This window comes from Halyomorpha halys, unplaced genomic scaffold (genome assembly GCF_000696795.3).
Source record: "Halyomorpha halys isolate HHAL.00 unplaced genomic scaffold, Hhal_1.1 Scaffold836.1, whole genome shotgun sequence".
In the NCBI taxonomy this organism is placed as follows: domain Eukaryota; kingdom Metazoa; phylum Arthropoda; class Insecta; order Hemiptera; family Pentatomidae; genus Halyomorpha; species Halyomorpha halys.
Window position 1 is genome coordinate 495,250 of NW_027116095.1, and position 24,629 is coordinate 519,878.

General features: G+C 28.9%; 1 protein-coding gene across 1 annotated transcript in view; it reads right to left on the bottom strand.

Annotated features, from left to right (window-relative positions):
- Window positions 1–9,027: 9,027 nt before the first annotated feature.
- Window positions 9,028–24,629, bottom strand: part of LOC106686552 (tyrosine-protein phosphatase non-receptor type 13) — a gene marked incomplete at its 5' end in the record, with an annotated part of 62,215 nt that continues 46,613 nt past the window's right edge. Inside the window, 15 exon segments of the mRNA XM_014429921.3 lie at window positions 9,028–14,265; window positions 14,546–14,695; window positions 14,850–15,026; window positions 16,709–16,830; window positions 17,051–17,174; window positions 19,525–19,680; window positions 19,868–19,968; window positions 20,725–20,878; window positions 20,986–21,077; window positions 21,158–21,369; window positions 21,448–21,633; window positions 22,396–22,534; window positions 22,630–22,817; window positions 24,185–24,283; window positions 24,364–24,493. Of these exon segments, the coding sequence (XP_014285407.3) occupies window positions 14,556–14,695; window positions 14,850–15,026; window positions 16,709–16,830; window positions 17,051–17,174; window positions 19,525–19,680; window positions 19,868–19,968; window positions 20,725–20,878; window positions 20,986–21,077; window positions 21,158–21,369; window positions 21,448–21,633; window positions 22,396–22,534; window positions 22,630–22,817; window positions 24,185–24,283; window positions 24,364–24,493 (2,020 nt within the window).

A 24,629-nucleotide genomic window follows, 5' to 3' on the forward strand; every position in this document is an offset into this window, starting at 1 on the left:
ATATAATATTTACACAATCGACCTGAGGATCCCTGAGCCCACTCTATCCCCCACCTGAGAGGGGTAGAGCAGAGCTCAAGAGATCCCAGCGCATCCCTCTCGCCGCATCACTGGTAATGAGCCAGTGGAGGCTGAGCAAGTGCGCTAAAGCCGCAAACACTCAACTTGAGTTAATCAGAATTAACTTATAGTGTCACTTTAACATATCTTTTTTTATAATATATTTATTGTTATTTACAACTGTATAAAAATATATACAAGTAAATTTGCTGTAGGTGACATAGTGACATGATGCAAACATGTGGAGAATCAATTCATTGATAGAACTCCAATGACATTTCTAGAAAAGATCTCGAAGCCATCTTATTTTCAGACGCCTAGGACGATTATAAGGTAATGAAGGAGAAGCCAGGTTAGAAACATGTGGATTTTTGGGTGGTTGGGAAGTTTTTCATGGAAGGATTGGTATCTGGTTCTGGCCAAAGCGGCAACGTATGGAACATTGAGGTCCTGATGGATAATTTGATTTGTGACAAAAGTAAGGAGCATTAAGGATTTTACGAAGGATTTTGGACTGTAAGGTTCGGATTCGGGAAGAATTCGATGGTTTAGTGGAGCCCCTAACCTCAGCTCCGAATGTCGAGATAAGCCTTATAATAGTCATGTAGATCAGATTTTTGTAGTGTTTTTTCAGTCTTGTAGAAGATCCAATGTTAGTCGTTTTTCCAGATGTACTTCATCATTTATTTTTAAAATTACAAATGATTTTACACAATTATTATTTGCTTATCAACAATGTTATTTTTTACATTAATTTTCTCCAAAACTGTTCTTAAGATTTTATTAAACTCGGTATAAACACCGAGCCAATAGTTTATTTGTACGGCTATGACTGTGCATTGGAATAAACTAACAGTTTAAGACAGATTTAAAAAAAAAAAGGTTTTATATTGGTCATATAAAATTAAGGTTTAGCGGAAATATTTTGCTAAATTGTCTGATGTAACTCATTACAGCGGAATACGGAGTCATACCCTCAGGAATGTCTCATTCTCATGGCACTCGCCTTCCTTAAAACATTTTAAGGCTTTTTCTAATTTTTACTCATTACTACATAAAGTAAAGACGGCTGACGTAGTAAGCTGAAAAAGAAATGACTTCAAAGGTCATGCATCCCGATTATTTCCATAATTTGGCGGCTGGAGCTCGGCCGGTGACGAAAAGGGAAGTGGGTGACCGGACCCACCCAGCGGCTGCTGATTTGATTTCAAGGAGACCTTGGGGAGGCCTTCAAGGATTGCCAATAGTCCGGCCTATTGTTATTGTTAGCAAATGCTAGATTCACTCTCACTGTCGAGTACGAAAGCAAGCGGAGAAACTGTAAAATAACTCGATATGAAATTGTTACTATGATATTCTCCACCTCATATTGTACAACTGAGTTTTCTATCAAAAGTTAACACATTCACTTCACAAAAGTATTTTTTTTTTTTTACCAATTAAAATTCTACGTCAAAAAAGTAATCGGTTCATTTCAAAATTTATAATGAGTTGTAGATAGTTGACCGTAGATTAATGATTGGAGAAGTTTGTCGGAGGGTGCGGTCAGCAAAGAACAACATAAATAAACAATGTTTATTTATTTTATACCGACGTTTCGACCTGAGTTTCAGGTCTTCATCAGAGCTATAGAACAAAAGAGATTACAACAACATTTAGAGAAAACATACAATTGAAAAGGAATAGTATACAAAAAAATTGTTAGAATTATACAAAATATTGAATTGAATCATAAACGATAATTAAATAGTGAAAAAAAATTTTAATTGATTGATAATCGTGGAATTAGATGGTAGTAGATTGAAAATTTATAATTTGAATTTATTTATTTACAAATTTATTTTATAGGTGTTAAAAATTAACATTTTAAATAAATATTTAACTTATCTATATGACATTATCCTATAATGTGTTTTAGATAATAACTTTTCTAGAGTGGACATATTCACTTTTAATAGGAAATTCCTCAATTCCCCCTCAAACCTTTCTATCCCCTCTTCTCTCTCCTTCCTTCCCTAACCCAGCTTTTTTTTTTCTAAAGTGATATCAAACCTTTCCAACCATCCTAATCCTTTGGTTCAAATCGTATCTAGTTCCACCCATCCCTACAGCCCACCTAGAAGGTTGAAACGGCAGTGGCCAAGAGACTTATTAAAATAAAAATGGACAATTGGAGTTCTGGCAATGGTCAGATTCTCCACTCAAGTTGAGTGTTTGCGTCTTTAGTGCTCTTGCTCAGCCTCCACTGGCTCACAACCAGTGATGCGACGAGAGGGATGCGCTGGGATCTTTTGAGCTCTGCTCTGCCCCTCACACGGGGGGATAGAGTGGGCTCAGGGATCCTCTGGTCGATTGTATAAATATTATATATTAGAGTGTAAATGTAACTAGAGACTATATTATTTTATCATTATGTTATTTTATTTATTTATTTTTCATACAGATAGTTTGATTATGTTTATTTTGTTTATTCTTTTGTTTGTATATATTTTAAGAGAGTTTTTTTTATTTATTTATTTTTTTATTCTTTTATTTATTTTATTTTATTCTGGTATGTATGAGATCATTCATCACTATTACCTATTGCCCACAACTGTGTGCTTTTATCTATCAATAAAAAATAAAAAGTGATATCACGTTATTTCTATATTTTCATTAAATTTTTGTTTCATCATCATACGGAAGCCCCTCACCTCCAGATTTATAGACCAAGGAATCGAATCGGAAATCAGTCCAACAAAAAGCTAAGTATTGATTCCCTGAGGATGCATTACTACCTCATGAGGTAATATGTTCCAAATTGAATTATGTTCATTGGATTTATATCTATTTTAAATAATATTTGTAGAGTTTCCTAACAAACGTTAATATATCCATTTCTCAAAAGTAGAGTTTTTTTAACAAATTAAAATTCGACTACTCAAACTTAATAAGGTTATTTAAAAATTCAAGTTTCCCACTACCAAATAAGTGTTGTTTTTTTTGAAAAAAAATTTAAATAAAACATTTAACTTATCTTCGTCAGATTCTCCTATAATAATTTTTAAATAAAAATCTTCCAAAAGCATTTCCCTTTATGGTGTGGATGTGAAGGTATTTTTTAAAACAGTTATGAATAATCATCAATCAATTACTTTTGTTCTCTCAAATTTTGTATAGTTCTGGTAATACATAAAAAAAAAAGCTTGGTCACTCACTCGACTTTCCATGGAATCAAATATTTTAGCTCCACCTTTACTGATAATGGTCTAATGAATATTTTAAATATCTTAAAACAATATTCTTTTGCAACGTTTCGAGATGTCTACAGGTTTCGAATTAATTGAAATGAAGGAGTTCCATAGAAATCTACAAATAATATTTGAAAAATACCTTAGAACAAATTTGCTAAACTACAAATACTCAGATCTGACTAACTTCTTACTATTCCTATTAGGTAGATCTATATTACCCTATAATTCAAGGTTTGAGATTAACTATTAGTAGATTGAAATAACATTAGTCGTTTGTGATATATATGTGTCTAGCAAAATACTTTTATGACTGCATAAGCCAAAGTAGTGGATAGAATTAGATAAAATTGATACTGGGCCGACTTCACTCTATTTCCCAACTTTGGGCCAAATTGGACGAGCTGCTAATTTGTAATAAAGTTGTCTTAGAAACTACATTCGCTAATGCAAAAATGATAATATCAAATGTAATTCGATAAAATTGATATAAGGCCACCTAAGAAACAAACTGTATAATTCCTGAAAATTTTGGCGAAGTGGTTGTGTTAGATTAGATGGGTCTGCTCCGATTGAAGATGTGAGGTACTCTATATATAAGGAAACTTCACTCTGTAGGGAACTAGCCTACAGCTGCGAAGGAGATTGTAAGGCCTACGGGAACTAATCATAAGTCTTTACGATAGGAATATTAAGTATAGGAAGGAGGAGAGGTCTAGAGAAGGCAGAATGAAATAAAGTGCCTCCTGAGGAGAAGAATTCCCTTAGGGGGGGGGGGATATTCTCCTTTTTTTTTTTTTTTTTTTTTATTTTTTTTTTTTTATTGTATCGGTAGTTTAGTGACACTTGTATATTAAAGAGGTGCTACATGTTAGACCTTTGGTTTGAGTAGATCAGAAGATTCTATTGTAATATTTATTGGTTCTAATAATGCATTTATGTATATTACAATATATTATTATATGGTTGTTCCATGTGTGATATTAAAATATATTCAACAATTAGTACATATACTAATATAAAATGTTTTGATAGTGTTAGCTGATAGGTTGCGTCATGCGGTTTTTTTCGTAGTAGGTACATGGATTAACAAATAGTGGTTTGGTTACAATTTCATCAAAATTGGATTGATAGTAGAAGCTGTAATTGCCGAAAAGGTTTTGACTATAGGCAGACAGACAGGGGATCAAATGTGCTTCTTTATATCTATAATGTGAAATGTTTCAATCGTAGAACGAACAATGTTTTCACTTCGTACGTGAATACAAGCTTACCTGCACTCAATTACGAAAAACTATCAGATTTTGTTTTTAATTTTTGGAGATTTGTTGTTTGTTAAAAAACAGGCCCTGGAAATTGTCCGTCATTTAAAAATCATCCTAAAGAAGTATACAAACCGCCACAAATAAACGATGATGGAGAAAAGTTTGAATTTCAAATAAAAAATTTTATTTAATTCTTATTATTAAATTAGAGTTTTTAGAAAATTCTAATTACAGTATTTAAATTAGTATTATCAATAAGTAAACCTTCCCATTGCTTTACAAAATGGTTTTAGCAAATTTTAATTTTTTTATTTTCATACATACTAATATCAACAAAAGGCTCTACGGACGGTAGCTCAGTGGTTAAGACACAGTTTTACCAATTTGATGTCTATTGGCGGTGCCGGTTCGAATCCGGTCTGGGACGTTGACTTTTTTTTAGATCGGCGGTCCCACAAAATTAGAACTTTGACCCCCAAACTTGGTTTGGCAGTATAGGACTCCAATGGGAGTCATGGCGGAAAAAAAAAATATCAACAATATTAAGAGCGAAAGCTTGCACTCACGCCTTCTCCTCGACGCCAATAGCTACCACTTACTCCGGCAGTAGCTACCTACTTACCGCGGCTGTGTACAGTCATGCTCACAAGTTGAAGTCCATCAGGAGTTGGCTCTTAACGAGGTCACTAAATTCGCGTCCACATCATTATTCCAAATCCGATAAGAAAGAATTTGCAAGCATTGTTTCCATCTAGGGTGCCGTGGACTCCAGCATTGACTTCCTGGCACGTTCTAGTTTGTTGCTATTGCTTCTTGTCCCAATCATCGTGTCTCGGCCTCGTTTATCAGAGCTCTGGTGGCAGAGGTCATATACTTTTGGCCATTTGTAAAAACTGGATCTTTTCGTTATAAATCTACATGTAGGTCGTATCATAATACTTTTATTTTGTCTAATGTATTTTCGTTGAGTGTGCGTCGGTTCGTGTCTGTCTGTATGTGAACTGCATTGCTTAAAAACAGAAAGTCGTATCAAACTTACGTTGCATATTTCAAGTGGATATATACCTGAAATTTAAATACCGAATTTAAAATAAAAATTTTCCTCTAAAGTACTTTTAATCTTGGTTATTTGAAATAATTAACCTCCTTTCATTATTATTTGTAATAAAAATTGGTTAACAAGATTCAGATAATTAACTAGATGAGAAAAATTTTTGCAACCGGCTAAGACCTACTAGGACATCGGAAATAGCCGAAAACGGCCTATCTCATTCCATAGTTCACGGCTTTGTTATCTTATCTTAAACTGTTGTATAGGTAAGAATAAAATTGATAATCGTTTTCCACACCTCAGGAAGCCCTTAAACATGAATTTACATAGCAATAGAAAAAGAAATTCTACAAAAATTTATGAGTACCTTTAATTTTATTTGAAATAGTTAATGAACTCTTGTTGTTGATAGTAATAAACAATGGAAAAATATAAAATGTGAAAGAATTAGATAATTTTTCTAATATTCTTTATTCCTTATGATAGTAGGCAGATATTACTTTCACTTATCTATGTATGAACTATACAGTAAGTGGAGGTATTGAACCCAAAAATAAAGAACTAGATTTTTTGAAATGTACCAGTATTAAATTCATCCCAAAGTATAGTAGTAAGTGAAAGTTGTGTGATGCGTGCACCAGATTTTTATTTATGAGTTGACCATTCTGTGACCTCCAACCATAACCTAAGGCTATACACTGCCACCCCTTACTTTTAAAAACCCACTATGCCAGAGTACACCAACTACTTGAAGAGAGTATTTCGACAACTATATAGTTAGGATAGAAATCCATCACTAGCATATACGTATTAAATTAACTGTAAATTCATTTAGACTATTTTTCCACATTGAAGAAATAGCCATCATTCTAAACCATACTTATACTGCGCCAATATTCTCATCAAAACCAATGTTCGATCCACGGGTGAAAGGAAGAAGGAAAGAAGAAATTGCTAATCCAAAATAACCAATGAGAAAAATATGTATACCTACTGGTACAAATACTCCTGATTAGCTATGATTAATGTATTTTAAAACTGTAAACTTAAATTGGCCCTCCAATTAGTACATGAGGTAAGGCTGGGTCATTCTGACCCAACAATAATTTATATTCATTTATAACTGTTGGAAAAGTTAAACCTATAAATAAATTCAAAAACATTAATAACTAAAATTACAGTTTAAAAAAAATAAATAAAATAAAATATAACTTACCATAAAAATACAAAACAACTAGGTAATAAATGATTTATTATGAAAAATATTTAAGGAACTTTGTTTTTCTTTCAAATCACAGTTAGTGGAAATGTTTTTCACCTCAAAGGAAGAATATGTATATACCATAAACATTAAGAAATACCCACAAAAATTAATGGTATAATCCCTGCCTGCCCTGCAAGTATCCCAAATTTTGTCATCACCCTGACAGTCCTCGGTACCACAAAAGCAATCTCTGTATCTATCTTTAACAATAAACACGTTATTATAAAAACGTGCCCAAGAAAATTGTTGCCACCAAATGTTCATGCCAATTTTCAAAGGGCACATGTTTTCATACTTCCATGGAAAAAATTGTATTGGGCTATTTAAAACTGGTAACCAGATTAGAGGAATTTTCTAGCATATCAACATCTAACAGTTGAAACTATTTCTCCTATTAACACAACACTCTAGTTGCTAGCAAATATACATATGTAGCAGATACAAATATACTACCCTATACAACCAAACATGAAGTACATATTTTATAAATTCTATGATTATGTAAAAGTGTACTGTTTCTTAGATACTACTAGTAAGTACCGAATAAGTTCATAGTAATTATTCACTTTCACCACGTCTTTTCTTTAATCTTGTTTAAATTATCATCTTAAGAGACTGTGTATTATCTTCAGTAGTTGATGGTTTGTTTTCATGTACAGTTTGATCATGGCAATCAAATCTTCATCTCCATGAGAAAGTGTTTGTGAATGCTTTTATTTTGATTTCTTATCTTTTATTTTGATCTATAGATAACGGCAACTGCTTATTCCGACACCTAAATTTTCTCTACAGCGTTTTGGAATCTCCTTGTAAAGACAAACTAATTTGCATATTTAAAATAATACATGTGACTATCAGAAAATTGAATCAATAAGTAGTATTCTTGGAGTATACATGAGTATACTCTGGTTATGGAGGTATTCAAGTGGTTTATTTAATTTTCTACATTTATTTTTAAATTATTTTCTTCCATTATTATCTTCAAAAGTAACATTAGTTTAATGCATTAATGGCCAGAACTTTTTTCATAAGGGACTTAGATAAAAATTCATGTAGAATATCAAAAAAATAGTTTACCAAGAATTTTAAGTAATTTCATCAAATATGGTCCCGTTGTGAAATTGCAACACTGACCATATACCATGTCAAATGACACAATATGAAAATATTTGAAATACCTTTTTTTTTTTTAATTAATGAGGGTTTTAGTGGTATAGAAATTCTATTTTTAGTTGATCCAATGACATCTTTCCTCAATTGGTGGTATAGGAGCCAACTTTTGTAATGAGACATTGAGTAACCTAGCAAATATAGGCCAGTATCATTTTTTATATCTCAAATTGTTTTTAAATTTAGCTACATTTTGGTCTATTCTGTCAGTTCCACCCATATTTTCATTACAGTGGTTGATCGTATGTGACTGAAGTACTGAAACTGTCTTATGTTCAGTAAATAAATACCTTCAGATATCCAATAAATAACTGTAACAATGGAATTATCATTCCAGTAGGAAAGAAGTAAGGTATTATTCATGTCATATTGGTTGTTATAAGTTCTAATTGTTTTTTTTCAATATAGAGAGAGATCACTTTTCAACATGATTAGACCAAACCATGCTTTTGATCCCAACTTCTGTTGAAGTTAATTTATCTACTAATCACAAATATGTAAAATATTTATTAGCATAAGTTGACTAGAGAAAAGTTTTACCATTCTTTTCTCAGTATACATTTTTATTAAATTTTAGAATCGCACTTCCACCTAACCCATACTCATCTTTGTATTGATTTTTGAGACCTTTGGCTTCTTAATCTCAATATCATAAATCTCGCAATCAATGGAGCATTCCAGTTTATTATTCTAGCACCAGATCTTATATCCAAAATAAATATAAGATACTTATAATTAGGGATAGGATTTTTTCATAAATATGTATTAATAAATTGTCAAATATTTAAAAAAAAAATATGTAAATAATATGTATTTATAAATTATGTATTATTCAACAATACAAATTACTAATTAATTAGTAATTTTATAACTTAATAAAAGTTACATAAATATGTATTTATTATATATTATATGAATAATATTTTAAAGAAATTATGTTAAAATATGTACAAAAAAATGTACTTAGAGATAACATAGCTGTTCAATAACAAGACATTAATTATTAATTGTAATTAAACTAGGGGAGTGAAACAAGACTAAGATGAGAAAGGATTATTGTACCCAATACCTTGTATCTCTACAGAGTAGTTCATTTGTGATTCAACACCTGGAAAAAAAAAAAAACATTCCAGCTGGAAACTTTTTTTTTTTTTAATTTCAATTTAGAATTCTAATTATTTTACTAGACTTGATGTGTTCCATTAAATTTCATAAACATTTTGATACTCCACCTTAGCTACACAACCACTAACATAACACAGTTTTGAAGGAATATATGATACGATTATTTTAGATCTTATGTACTCCCTCCACATTTTTCTAGTTTCATTATCCATGACTTTTTTTTTCTAAGATCAAATTCCACTTGATAGCATTAAATATAAGTAGTGTCCAAAGGAAAATGAAAAACCCAGCACAATTCTATCTGTAACCTTCTTGCGCTGTTTTGAAAACTGGAAACAAAGGCTTGTGCCAATACACAAGATAGAGGAAAGCAATAGATATATAAAAATGAAATAATAAAAAAAAAATAAATAGATAAATCAGAGTTATTATTTCCAACTGTTACTCTGTGTATGTTCATGCTTCATGACAGGGTTAAACAAATAAAAAAAAGTAATTAATCAGCGATATGAACAATATATTTATACATTTGCAATAATCTGGTAATGTTTTTCTACTCGGATAACTATAAAATATCTAACAGAGATAACTTCACTAAACTCTATCATCTTCGCTAAGTGCAGTCTTCGTATTTTAATAAATTCTTGTATAACATTTCCTTTATCATTAAGGGAGTATAAATTTATATATATATATGACTCTCATTACAATATACATTCAAACCTACGAATAACATTTGACTCACTCAGTTTCATTTAAATATATAGATATATAAAACAACAAGTAATTTCTCTCGATAACTTTTTTCAATATACATATAATTATTTCAAAAGTTTATCATATAAATTTTCCATCTTAATTTCTAATAAATGCACCATCATTTCAACTGCATTTCTTTTTCTTTTTTTTTACTTATAAAGAATATAATATTTTTGTACACAATTATGCAAAATTAAATACAAATATGCAGAAAATAATAAAAATAAATACAATCGCCATTGAGACACGCTTGCTACAAAAAGCTATACATTCACAACATTGGTGGTATTTATAACATAGAGGCATTTAAAATATATTGTTAGTTAATATTAAAAATATACATTCGTGTGTTAACATTTAATTTAAAATTTACATTTTTATATAATACTAAGCAATTGCTAACTAACATTACAAAGGCCTTTTCCATTTGTAATAAAGTGATATGTTAAATGATAAATAATCCTATTACAATACAAAAACATTGGCTAGACATTTGAAAACAATTTTTTTAATATAGTATTTCAAGCAATGTACATATTGATTTAATAATTAAATAAAGAAATAAAAAGCTTTCCGGAAGTAGCAACATAAAATCCATAATTTTCTCACATCACTCTGACAAAAGAAAATGTAAATATTTATAAGAAAATCAAGTTACCAGAATTCAACATATTCAATCACTTTTGGGGAAAAAATATTTCAAATCTAACAAATACCAATAATAATAATATGCAGTTAAAATATAACAAAAAAAAAGTAATCTGGATTGGTATTGTAAATGTAATCACTAAAAATTTTGTTTTTTCAAAACCATATAAGTTTATAACATAAATGCCAAGTATTCAGCAAAAACCCTATACCTTCTCCAATTTTTCAGAACAGTTTAGTTTTCAGGTACTTATTAAAATTATTATTGTTCACTGATCGCACCCCCAACCATTTTTTCCACATATATATTATCCACGGTAAACAATGTTATCATCATTATGAACACTATAATGTAGAATGTTAGTGATCAGTACATTTGATAAGATTTTTTTATTAACCTAACTCCAAATTATTTCTTTTTTTATATATACAAAAAAATGTAATCAAATTACCAGTCACACATTGCTCCCTATTTATTTACATACAAATCTATTTCTTAAAAGTTTTAAAAAACAATATCTTAGAATGAAAAGGAACATTTATCACACTACAACAAAAACATTTGGCTATTTCCTTTTATTCTAAGATACTTTTTTTTAAAACACTGATTAAATATAATTGAATGGGTATGAACATAGAGAGCACCTAAAATCTGCAATATAGTACATTTTGTATCTCCAAGAGAACCCTAAAAGAGGAGTAATCCATAATGTTAGTTGTCTTTTTATATATAAATTAAAAAATAAAATAAAATTATTTGAAATTATATTAATATAAATCTTAAGTAAAGTACGGATTACTAAAATTTTATATTATTAAGTTATTTAGAGTGCAGTATATAATACAAATTAAATATCATTAAAAAAAATTTCAATGAATTTTATACGTCATTATAATTATGATACCCCATTTGAAAACTTTTAAATGTTCTGAAAAATTCTTGAGCACCAGCCAAATATTATTTAACTTCTGGAAAAACAATTTTTTTTTTTTTCAATGAGAAAGAAAAATCTTAAGACACAACAGTGCCTAAAATTACTTCTACCATAATCATTATTTGATTGAAGGCAAAAAAAGCGGCCATTTTTTTCAATAAATAAAATATGCTTCAGTTGTGCTCAAAATGGCCATCATGCATTCCAAGATTAAACCCGACTGAACATGTATGGTATGATCTACTAAGACATACATATATAGCAACAAACTTAACCAAAATCATTTCAAGAGTTAACAATTGTATGCATAAAGAACACAAAATCCTTTGTTCAAAAACTTATTATAACAATATATATATCATTGAACTTTAGGCCTATATTGATGTAATAAGAGGAGAAAGTTTTTAATAATATTGAAATTTAAATATAAATACAAATTTTAATAAAGTATGATTTAGTTTTTATTGTATTCCTATTTTTTTTATAATAGTTATTTTTGGAATAAATGACAAGAGATATTAATTTTAGTTGATTAGAAACCAAAGCAAATAAAGAATGGCCTCTTTTATTGCCTTCTTGTACTTCCTCTTCACAGAAAATCCTATAGTTAAAAGTAACTTTATGAGTGGATTCTATCATATTTTTCATTACAAACATTAACCATTATTTATTTTATTAATACGTTTTAATTTTACAACATTAATTACAGGCCATTTAGTTTTTAGTAATGTTCACTACTGAAAATAAAAGTTATAAATGATAATCAAAACTACAAAAAATAATTACTGAACCAATGAGAGGTATGGAAAAATACAAAAATGAATTGTTAATAAAAAAAACCCATGCACATTTAACATCAATTTCTTATTAATGTTATAAGAATTTTTTTTTAAATTTAAATAATAGATTTATACTCGCTTTTAACCCTTTAATGTGTCATGGGTTTGCAGGGACCGTCTCATGCATTTTAGTTTATTTCAATCTGTAAAAATATTTTTTTTTTAATTAGAATTTGTCATTTAGTACTAGCAAATACTTTTTGCCATTTTCATACAATAATAATATTTGTAGCTGAAATGAGGTTTTATACTGTTATATTATCAAAATAAGGTTTATGTGATAAAATATGAATTATGAACAAAAATCAAAAAGCTTCAATGGGAATTTCAAAGGAGATCCACTGTGCTATATGATTGAAAAATGTAATACCCACTCACAACCTTAAAGGGTTAAAAACTTTTGACATTATTTCTATGAAAAAGTGAATGACAATGAATACTTACACCTTATATGTATACATTATATACATAATTTCCACAAAAAAAAAAAAAAATGTAGCTTTGCTTCATTAATAAATTACAATCTTACATGTTTATAACCTGCAGGTATTTTATCAAATTTCTTAAAGGAAAATCTGCCAGTATTAACTACCAGAAAATCTTTATTAAAACAGTAGCACAAAAAAAAAAAAAAAAAAAAAAAAAAAGGAACATAAATAAAACTGCTTAAAAAATTTATGAGATCCTATAATAACAGCAGGAATATATTGTTTCATTAAAGATAATGAGCTAGGAAGATTTCAACTAATATGATTAATTGTTAATATGACGGTCTACATCTTAATGTTTCTAGTAAGCTATAAACTATATAGCTTTATCATTATTCATCAAACCAGAAAATATTTAGTAAACTTTGTAAATAAAATAAACCATAAAGACATTATTAACAACTCAGAATCAATGAATATTATAATTTATTATTTATATTGTGAATAAACTGAATTTGGTTTTTATTTCTTCAAAAGAAATTGCAGTGATATACAATGTCATATTATTTTTCACACAAGTGATTTTATAAAATAATATATAATCAATTAGTTTGAAGGTATGTGTGTAGTTTGAAATAGTTTCAGTTTATAATATATTTTACTACTTGTTATAGCAGTATCATAATACATTTAAGAATACTTTATTCAATTTTTGAATAGTAATTTTTTGACATATAATTATGTAGTACACAATAAAATCTACCTAACAACGGTTTCTCACTTTTTAAAATTATTAGTCGTATTTTATGTATTATTTTAGTTTAAAAAAAAAAAATATTTTTTATAAAATGTCTCATTTCCAAACAAATAGCTCTGAAGCTCATTATCCTTAATAATGCCAATTATATACAAAGTTCACACACAGTTTATAAAAGCACTATTCAAAATTAAAAAGTAAACAAATTTATGAAGCATTATAAACATTTACAATAGATAAATATTCATTACCTTTTTTTACATAATTCACAATCATATTAAATCAACATGCAGTATGATAAGGTATACATTGATATTTATTGATCATGTGGTTTTTTGTTTTTGTTTTTTTTGTTTGTTTTTTAATTACTTTTATAATACCACTTTATCGCCCCCACCTGTTTCCTCAGTTTTTCTAAACAGTTCTATTATGTTAGTGTGTTATTGTCATATCTATCACTATATGATACATAACTATATAAAGCTTTGGCCTAAACTGGTAGAATGTTAAATTTGCACGTCCTTTTTATCATGAGGCACGACATTTTTCATAGGATCTAGAGACATAATAAAATTTGGATGTGTAGTTAATTGTTATGAGACAGTTTCTTCTGGATTTAGGTAATGTTCATTAATCTTCACAAAAGTGAAACAACATAATGTAAGCTTATTTTCCACCTGGCTCAAATTTTCAGATGACAAGAGAAGATTATGAGAAATTCGGGTTAAATGAGCCTAAAACAAAGAAAAATAAAAAAATATTAGGAAGAAAACAATTATTGATGTTTTACTTAAAATTATTGATTATACTGTAAGCTCATAGTTTCTGATTAAGTCAAAGAAATTTTTTAAATAAAGAAATCAGTTACCATTCATTCCATTTTTTTAATAATACAACTTAGTGAATTTGTTAGTCAAACAAATTATGCTACACATAGTCTGGAGAAAATTTGATAATAACATAAATATATGTGTGAGGAACACAATCAAGGGAAGTTAAAAAAATACTTCTCACCTCACTAGTTCTATAGATAGGATGAGATGGGACGAGGTAAATCTGTTGAGAAAACAATATCAGAATCAGTCTCTGGTGCAATTTCATACCTTATCGTTTTCAAATATGATGCTTCAATTCCTTTTTGCAAAACCCCAATCATGTCGATCCCTGAAACAAGTTAATTTATAAGTAATCGCACTAATGAAGGTTATAATTTATAATTGACTCAAGAATAATAACTATATTTAAAATAGTGAATCATTCCAGGTTGTTTTGTTCATTATTGAAGTTTTATTAAGGAATAAATAATAAATTTTTTCACCTGTCTCTTGAGAAACTTTACAAATGGTCGGGTGACTCTTGATAGACATTGGCTGACCTCGGTCTATTTGGGACAGAACAAGCTCAATCACCTGGCCCGAATTTTGTATCAACTTCAGAACATCAAAGTAGCTAACGTTCAATACTGGTATCCCATTCACAGCTTGGATTTGGTCCCCTAAAAGATAATCAAATAAATCAATTTTATAAAATAACAGAAAGGGACAAGAGGAGAAATTTTTTTTTTTTTCAAAAGTGAATTATTGGTAGATAAAAATACATGAAGGAAAGTAATATATGAGATCAAAAAAATGTACAAATTGGTTCGATAAGTACCATCAACAAGAGTTGGATAAAAACTCAAAAGAAATTTTAGGCAACATATTTATGACCAAATAAATTTAACCCCTAATTTGCAAAAATTGTAGATACTAAGAGGGATCAATGAAGACTTGAACACTCTGTACTCTGTACATGCTCTCACAATAATGATAACAACTAAAATAATTTTCAGAGGACATGATATTCAGACACATTGGGGTAAGGATCCCAGTGTCTCCTGATTAAGAATGTTTTAGGTTCGATTTACACCTGAGCCAGTCTGTATTTATTTTGTGGAGCCACCGAGAGATGAATTTTTGCATTCCTACTCTGGGCTGTGAAGGTTCCAGATGGAAGATTTGGTCCAAAAAATAAAAAATCATTTTAAGTATTGTTGATTTTTTTTATATAAAAGTTTTATTTTATAACTATTGATAAGTATAATAATTATTACATTTCTTAAGGAAACATCCCTATACAATTCAATTTTCTTTGCTGCATATTACATGTGAGCTAGGTTTTACAGTTTAGTAAAAATCTGAAAGAAAAAAAAAAAACCAAAACAGTTTTCATCATGATGATTTTTACAGTAATATATGTTTCATCATCATAATTGCTGTGACAACCTGTTACCAAGCCTGGGCCTCCTCTAGTAGCTTCTGCCAGGCCGTCCTGTCTTCTGCTACAACTCTCCAGTTTCAGGTTTCCAGAAGGACCCGAGCATCCGTTGATACAGTGTCCGACCATCTCATGATTGGCCTCCTTACTATTCTCTTTCCATGTAGTTGCTCGGATAGAACCTTATTTGGGATATCATCGCCACATGACCTGCCTATCGGAATCTACCCAAACTTGAAAACATTATTTTCTCTGTGCAATGCCGATAGCTCTGTATTCTTCCTTCTCTTCCATACATTGCCCTCTCTAACAGGTCCAAATATTTTTCACAAAATGGACCTCACTTCAGCTCTCAGGTATACGATCGGTGAAGATGACTATGACTTGTTCTAAATGTGTTGTAATATAACATATATTATACAGTGAACTAAACATAGTTCACTTATATTCAAATCTATGGGTCATTGTTTTATATAATTTCCTATTTCTATTAAAAGAGTTTGAGCAAGATTGAAAGAAATTATAAGTAAATTTATACATGTACTCATAGTTTTTAGCAATTCTTAGGCATTTATTTTGGAATATTTGTAGTTTTTAAGTTGTTAAAATTAGAGAAACTCCATATAAGACAGGTCTATGTTATGACAGCTCTTGGTACTCATTTACAGAGTATCAATTTATTTCTGGAGGATAGTTTTTATTTTTTATTAAAATATGGAAACCTTTTGTAAATCATTTTTCTAGTGTTTTCTAATTTTAAATTAATATGCTGGCTGAATAATTGCTTTACATAACACTTAATTATTTTACAAATTTAAATATTGGTGGTGAATTTTAAACAATACATGTCAGATGATACACAAATCTAATTTAAATTCAACTATTAGAAATATTATAGCAATATTTTTAATAAATCAATACCTGAAAATATGGCTCCACAGTTTGCTGCTGGTGTTCCTTCAACCGTCGATAACACATACACATGACCATCTTTACCTTCAGTTACATGGAGACCTAAGCTACCATCAGAAGCTCTTTCCAGCCTGTTTTTTTTTTTTTTTTTTTTAAAGAAGTTAAAATTAGGAATTCTGAATATATTAGAACATCAGTTTTACATATCAAGTTTCTGGATACATAACAATAATAAAAATAATATACAATGTATGGCATCTTTAAATAATTAACTCAGTCAAAATTCATATGTATATTATTAGTGAATAATAAAATAAAGAAAGCGAATAAAATAAAGTGAAATAATCTTACCTAATTGTATTTAAAATACGTTCAGTTAAGAAAGCAGCTTTATCAAACTTTTCAGCAAGAGATTCACTAATTGTTTCTTGAAAGTTTGAGTGATATTTACTATCCACACATTTGATATTTGTTGCTAAAAATAATAAAATACAATAAGTAAATTTACTTTCTTTTCACAAACTTCTGTAACATATCCCTTATTACTAATATTATTTTTCTTTCAAAGGCTTAAACTCAGGCTATCAACACCTATGGTTCCTCTATATAACAAAGGTTAAGAATATATTTTGTTTATAGTATAAATGAATGAGTATTTTTTGTAATAAAAAATTTAAATAATAATAATGCTTTGTTTAAATAAATAAAATTTTAGTCTCAAAAACATTTTTTATTCCTTTATAAGTCCGACGTTTCAGCCATTTCGGCCATCCTCAAGGACAATCCAAATAATACAATTTTAGAAACAAATCATTTAAATAAACAACTTTATACAGGCTATTCGGCTCAGGTCATTTATATCAGTCCACAAATTACCCTAATTAGTCAAATTATTCACATTAATTTTAAAAATTAAAATTGGTTATCACAGGCAACCTTTTTTGTTAAAATTTATCACAAAGCATTGTTGTGATAAATTTTAACAAAGAGGATGGCTGAAATGGCCGAAACGTCGGATTTATAAAGGAATAAAAAATGTTTTGAGACTAAAATGGATACAATTTTATTTACTTAAATAATATCAACCAGTCTCAAGAAAGTTTTAAGATTATAAATAAAATAATGCTTTGATATATGAAAATACTCAGAGAAAAGTGATATAATTTAGATTATAAAAAACTTCTTTTTAAGAATTGATGTAACAAAAGTTCTGTTGTTATTAACTAAATAACATCTTTAGAAATATTTTGGGATCAGTTTTATTTCATTAGTATTAGGGATTTAGAACTAAATTCCTCAAAAGTATGTTCAACTGAAATACTTAAAAAAATAGAGGTACTATGGTAGCTATGTATAGTTTCGTCTTCTTATCCTAAATGCTCCAGAATACTTTTTAATCTATAATGTTTCAGGTTAGAAAACTCAATTGCTTATTCTATGCACTTTATTTTAGTTGGAAGATTTACCCAATTTATATTAATAATATACGTGAATTATCCCTTCTCTTATATATTTTTTAATATATATTAACATGTTGACTGCCGACCAGCAAGTTAGCATTCTTGTCTGGAACGCAATATCTCACTTTTTAGCTAGGAGATAACCTGAAGTGTGCATCCTAGGCAATAAAACTATGAGCCAACTCCTTGTCAGGAGTGAATGTATTGACTAATTTCAATTAATATTCTTTTTGAATGATCTTCTCTTATAATTCTTTTAATTTAAAAAAATATATTTTTAAAAAAGTCAACATTTTCCTGTTTCATGGTTTAGCCTCATCCTCAGGATTTTACTTGTGTTTTTTTTTTCAGTATTCATTATTTTACAAAATACCAAATATATACAATCTCTTGTACAAATTTAATGGTAGAATTGTTAGTTTGTAGTAATTTACATATTTTATAAACATGTACATAGTTTATAATCATATTATATCATCCGGAATGAATGGATCTGTCCATTAAAAGAAATTTTGCTGCAGTAATTAAAAATGTCATTAATTAAAAAAATAGAATAATATTTTATTCACTCATATTTTATTACTATAACATCCATAGTTGACACTTCAAGAGTGATATATGCATGTTTTTATTAAAACATAATATATACAAATTATAAATTATAATTCATAACTTCAAGTCTTTCAGATAATAAAATAAAAATCATAGTAAAGTTTTACAAAACTACGTTTTACTACTTTTTACAAGTAGTAATGAATTACTACTTTTTTGACAAACAATAGAAATATACGTTGGATTTACAAATGTCTTCGCTCATTGAGAAGTAACAAATGACTGAATAATTATGGTAGGTTTCAGAAACTATAAGATATTAGTTAAAATTGTGACTAGAGTGAGAAATAACTGATTGAGGAAAAAAGTACCCATGAAAATTAGAGGAAATTGACGAGGTTAACAAATGATACTATACCCTCGGACACAGGTTTCATCAACTCCTACTGTTATCATAACATGAAAAAGGGATTATTTTATCAATCTTGTATAGTCAATTAAATAGTACTCCGTAGGTCTCAAATTTGTAATTTGATTCAAAGGCCTTTAGATATCTGCAAATTCAGGAAGGTTGGACAGAGTTGGACAAAGACACTTTCTGGGAAATTAACCCATTTACTAAATACATTTATTTATTTTTAAAAAAGAAAAGTTTATTATACAATCTCTCAGCAAAAAATACATTACAAATGACATTGGTTAAAACTTAAAAAAAAAAAAAATACTTTTCATCAAGCCATAACATATATAAACAATTTATTTACATCATAATCTATTTTCAATAATTAGTTAAGTGGAAAGGTTACCACTTACTGAGAAGATATGGCGGAACTGATGAAATAGGAGAAATTAACTCAAGTGAGGCTTGCGAGGAAGATGAATGAAGATCGTGCTGTGAGTTTGAAAAAATTGCTCTTGTTCCCATGAGTGGCCTCCTTCTGCCTTTTGACCTACCTCCATCAGAAGAATCTGAAACCAGATAAATTAGCATCTCAAAAAACGTATATATATTTCTCATACTTAAGCTCCTCCATGAACATGCAGGCATTAGTCAAACATTATTATATTTTAAAAAATAATATGAATTGAAATTTCTAATGCCTCCTACTCTTAATCTATTAACCCATTAAAACCAAACAGCAGTATAGTATTTTACCAGATATCCTGCTAGAAAGAGTTGAAGATACGTTGTGGGTTAATGGTGTACTTGTAAGGGTTGGTGTCCTGTTTTCACGACAGCTTTCACTTCTAGTTCCTCTGTAAATTAAATAAATCATAAATACAAATGTAAACTTTTTATTTATTTATATGTATCTTAACAAAAATTTTCTTGGAATGGAAGAGTTACATTTTCTTCATAACATTGGATATATACTATGCAAATTTTTTTAAAATAACAAAAGGATATTAGATTGGTAGTTAATTTTTAAAATGGTACAAATTTAATATTTTATGACAACTTGATTAGTAATTAGTAAAACAAATCAAACTGCTGGTATTAATAACTCTAATTCTTCAATAACAAAATAAAATATAGTTAATGCATTCATTGCTGATCAGACAAAGGAATCAAATTAACTTTCCCCAAATAATAAAAACCAAAATATTTCCAATATTAAACTTAAATAATCAAATAATACATACATACACATAGTTTTTAGGGAATATGGTAAATGAACAGGTAAATTAAATTAAATTAACGATTTCTTAAGTTTTAATCTATAAGATAAGTTAAATTGTTTCTTTTGAGCAAATTGGTTGATTTTAGGAGGATGAGAACTTTATTCTGATGGATACTTTATGGATTCACTTAGATCTATAAAAATAAATATTGTGCCAAGGCTATTCATAAGCAATGCGGATTTTAATTATTTTTGATGAGTTAATACATTAAACTTATAATGAAAGAAAATTGCCTGATTTATTTTTGAAAATAAAAAAAATTGTTAATTTAGAAACATCAAACATTAAATTAATTAAAAAATTATTAATAGAAAAATATAGTAAGCTTACAGGCAGTGGGTTGCTGTTTTCCCTCTAAAAATAGCCCGATCAGGGCTGAGTAAACTGGCTGCTCTTCGTAGCGCCCCAAGTTCCGTTGGGCGTTTTACGTCTGGACTGACATGCAACACTCCTTTTTTACCAGATCTTTTGATATCTCCAAATTCTGTGTAGAAAATATAGTAATGAATTTAAAAATTTTATTTTGATGGATATATAAATAAATATTAATATTAATTAAAAAGAAACATCAAATTCAATGAATAAAATCACCTTCTGTTAAGGATTGAAGAGTCGTATATTCGTTAGTTAATTTCATAAAGAACTTATGATGGAGCCAGGCAAGATGGAAAAAGTAGCTACTTCTAAAGAAAATGAAAAGTATTATAGAATTTATTTAATATACTACTGAAATGAATTGATAATTGATTATTTTTAGACCTACTTATTAGAATCAAGTTTAAGCCTATATTTTGCATCTGCAGAAATTATATCAAAATAATGTTTCGAATACGATAGTTTCTTAATGTCTGGCCAGTTAAATGTATAATGTGGCTGCCTCACGACACTGGAAGAGAAGTCTCTTTTATAAGCCATAACAACACCTTTGGAGTTCACACCGAGCCATACATCGCTGGAACCTCCTTCTTTGTTAATCTACAGAAATTTAAACCAATTTAAGTGAAGATGAAACATTAATAAGCACAATATTAGCAACAGAAAAACAACACTCACAACACAGGCTGATATGTAGTGAGTACCATATTCTGGGAGAGAGGTGCAATGGGATATAAACATCTCTTCAGCTCTACCTGGGTCCAGCCCGACCCTCCGCCTGTGCAGCAGCTCCAGCTCTCGCTCTCCGCTTTCATTTTCTGGTAGATAATGCTCTACAAGGAAGTAACTATCACCTGTTTTCTCCTGGAGGCAGAAAAATGTTTATTAAAATAAAGTTAAATAATGCCAAATAAAGGTAAATAATGCCAAATAATCAATTAATAGATAAAGATAAAAAACAGGTTTCACACTCAAGCAATAGCAACATAAAGCAATGTCCAATAGTCCCAGAAAAAAATACAAAGAAACACATTGATTCATTTGCAAACCTATTTCCAAAATACAAGAAAGACTGAGTAAATAAATTTTTTGGAAAATATTTTTTATCATGAAATACTACATACATTTCCTCAGCCTATATACAGCATATCAAGCAAGGAGTAATTTACATATAATAAAGTAATAAATTTACCAGAAACAATTCTTGACTCAAATTATAAAAATCATCTTTGTACAATAAAAACCAAAAGCTATGAGAACAACTGATAGAATGAGAACAACTGATTTTTTTTTTGTTTTGTTTTTATTAATTATTACAAAGTTTGCCAGAAGGCTATAATTGATAAAAGGTACGTGTTAAAATGGAAATGCCTTTTTGCATGATGCAGCAAGGTGGTTTGATTTTCATTTTTTATGTATTTTTAATTAAAAAAAAAAAACCTTCACAATAAAAGGAAAAAGTAATAAATAAAAAAGCAAATAAAATAAACAAATAAATTATAAATAATGAAAAAATGAACAGTTGATAAACTTAGTTAGAAAAATAAAAGAAAATATAATGAATAAAAAAATGTTGTTATCCTGAACCAGTATCAGAACACTTTACGAGGTGAGACTTCTTCTTACCACTGTAGAATGATCGCCAAACTCTGCCTGAAGTGCAAGGCCTCCTAGGGCAAGGAGCTGTGGCCTCGCAGCCCTTAGCTGTCTCTCGAGAAGGCTTCTTCTCAGCTGCAGGTAAAGGAGATGTTTCCATTTCCATGACCTAAAAGAAAAAATTGTTTTTTACTAATTGATATCTTTATTGAAAGATTGACTGTATTTACATGACTAAGTAATGCAAAATTAAACAATACTAGCCTCGTCCCCCTGAGCGAAGGGAGGTACAAACGAAACCTGAGGTAGAGGGTGAGGGCTGTCTTGGGCCATGGCTGAGGGGCGATTTTTACTAGCTTCTTCTCTCCAGGAGGGAACACAAAGTCTCCTGAAGCCAAGATGCAGAGGCCAAGAGTAACTGGATGGTCCAGCCCCTCTCTCTGGACAATGACCTAACAACATGACATGATAATTTAATATAAATATTTAATAATTTTTTTCATTTCCAATTCTTTTATTTTAAATATACACCGACGTTTTGGTGTACTCCTTCCTTAGATTCTTCTTATACATAAAAAAATATCTTTTCTGATCCATATATTTTGTATTATAAGTTTTTAAACACCAGACTTTTAAATTATTATGGGAACCATTAGATCTTTGTATCTTTATCACACAGTGTGATAGAATAATAATTAAATAGAATTTTCAGCATTAATTAAAAATTTCATATCCATACATAATTATAAAGATGTATGTTTTGTTAGTACCCGATAATATAAATTATTCGAAAAAATATTTTGGATTAATAGGTAGATGATTTATATATTATTGTTATTGTTAGTTTTATGGTTTAAATACAAAAATTCATTGCAGCAATTTTAAATTTAGAGTAACATTTTAATCTTGGAACCACACTTCTCCCTCTCTGATGTTATGTAGAACTGAATACAAAAACAAAAATTTATATCTGTCTCTGAATATACCAATGCATAAAACTAAATTATCATAAATGAATAAAACTTTTAACAAAAAATATCCCACAGGATCCTTTCCTACTGATTATCAACCAATTTTTGCCTGAGTGAGAAGGTTGATTCATTCCATAGGCCCACCATGTATGTCAGAAATGGGTAGGTAGGAAATAAAAATATATTTCAAAGTTATACAGATTTCTATTTCTACATGAAGAAAAAAAAATTGGTTTCAGGATGAATTCTGATGTTAAAATATTTCATTTTCATTGTATTTTTATATAAATAGATTATTGGTCACTAAATTAGAGTTTCATTTTACAACTGTATAGTCAATCAAACATAGATAACATACTTTTAATAATCATAAGAAATATTTAGGTTATTCAACACAAATTATTAGTTATTTAATCAAATATTAATCAGGTCAGAATTTGATTGGATTGTTTTCTTATGGATTAATAGAACACCAGACTTTTAAATTATTATGGGAACCACTAGATCTTTGTATGTATTTTTAAATTAAAAACTCAATAAAACCTACAATTACAATAATACATATATGCAGTAGGCAACTTAATAAAGCTGGTGATAAGCAGCCATCCATATTAATTAAATTTTTAAACAAAAGTTTAGAGTGATCCTAAATCGCTAAAATTTCATCTTAACAACTTCTTGAAGATTAATAAAATTAAAACTGTAGTATTTATTCATTACTAGTAAAACTTTAATCAATGATAATAGAATGACAATTATTTATTAAGATAGATTATTGTTTCACATGAATAATTTGAATACAATTTAAAATTAAGTCCTACGCTCAAGATAGTAAAATTACTAAATACCTGAAAAATATCAGAAACTGTAGTGCAACTGGGATCACAAGTAATTTCTATTTTCTGACCATTGAGTAGAACAACCAGAACCCTCCGCCTGACCGAAACCTATTCAATAATAAAAATTTTTTTAGTAATAAAAAAACAAAGCAATAAAATTAGTTTTATTGAGATAAATGGAAATTTACCTTAGCATCACCAAGATGTACCAAAGGTGTTGGCTCAGAACCTCTGATGATGAACTCTGGGCCTATGAGCGTGGTAGGCCCACAATATTTACTACCTTCTTTGGGCTGTCTATAAAGCCTGCCAAAGATCCTAAACAGAGTTTTTTAATAATATAAAAAACCATAATAATAAGGAATTATTTAAAGTCTTTCTATAGAAACATTTTGATTAAAAGGGCCTCCAAAACAAGACAGCAGTAACTTAAGAAATTTTTTATAAGAATTTA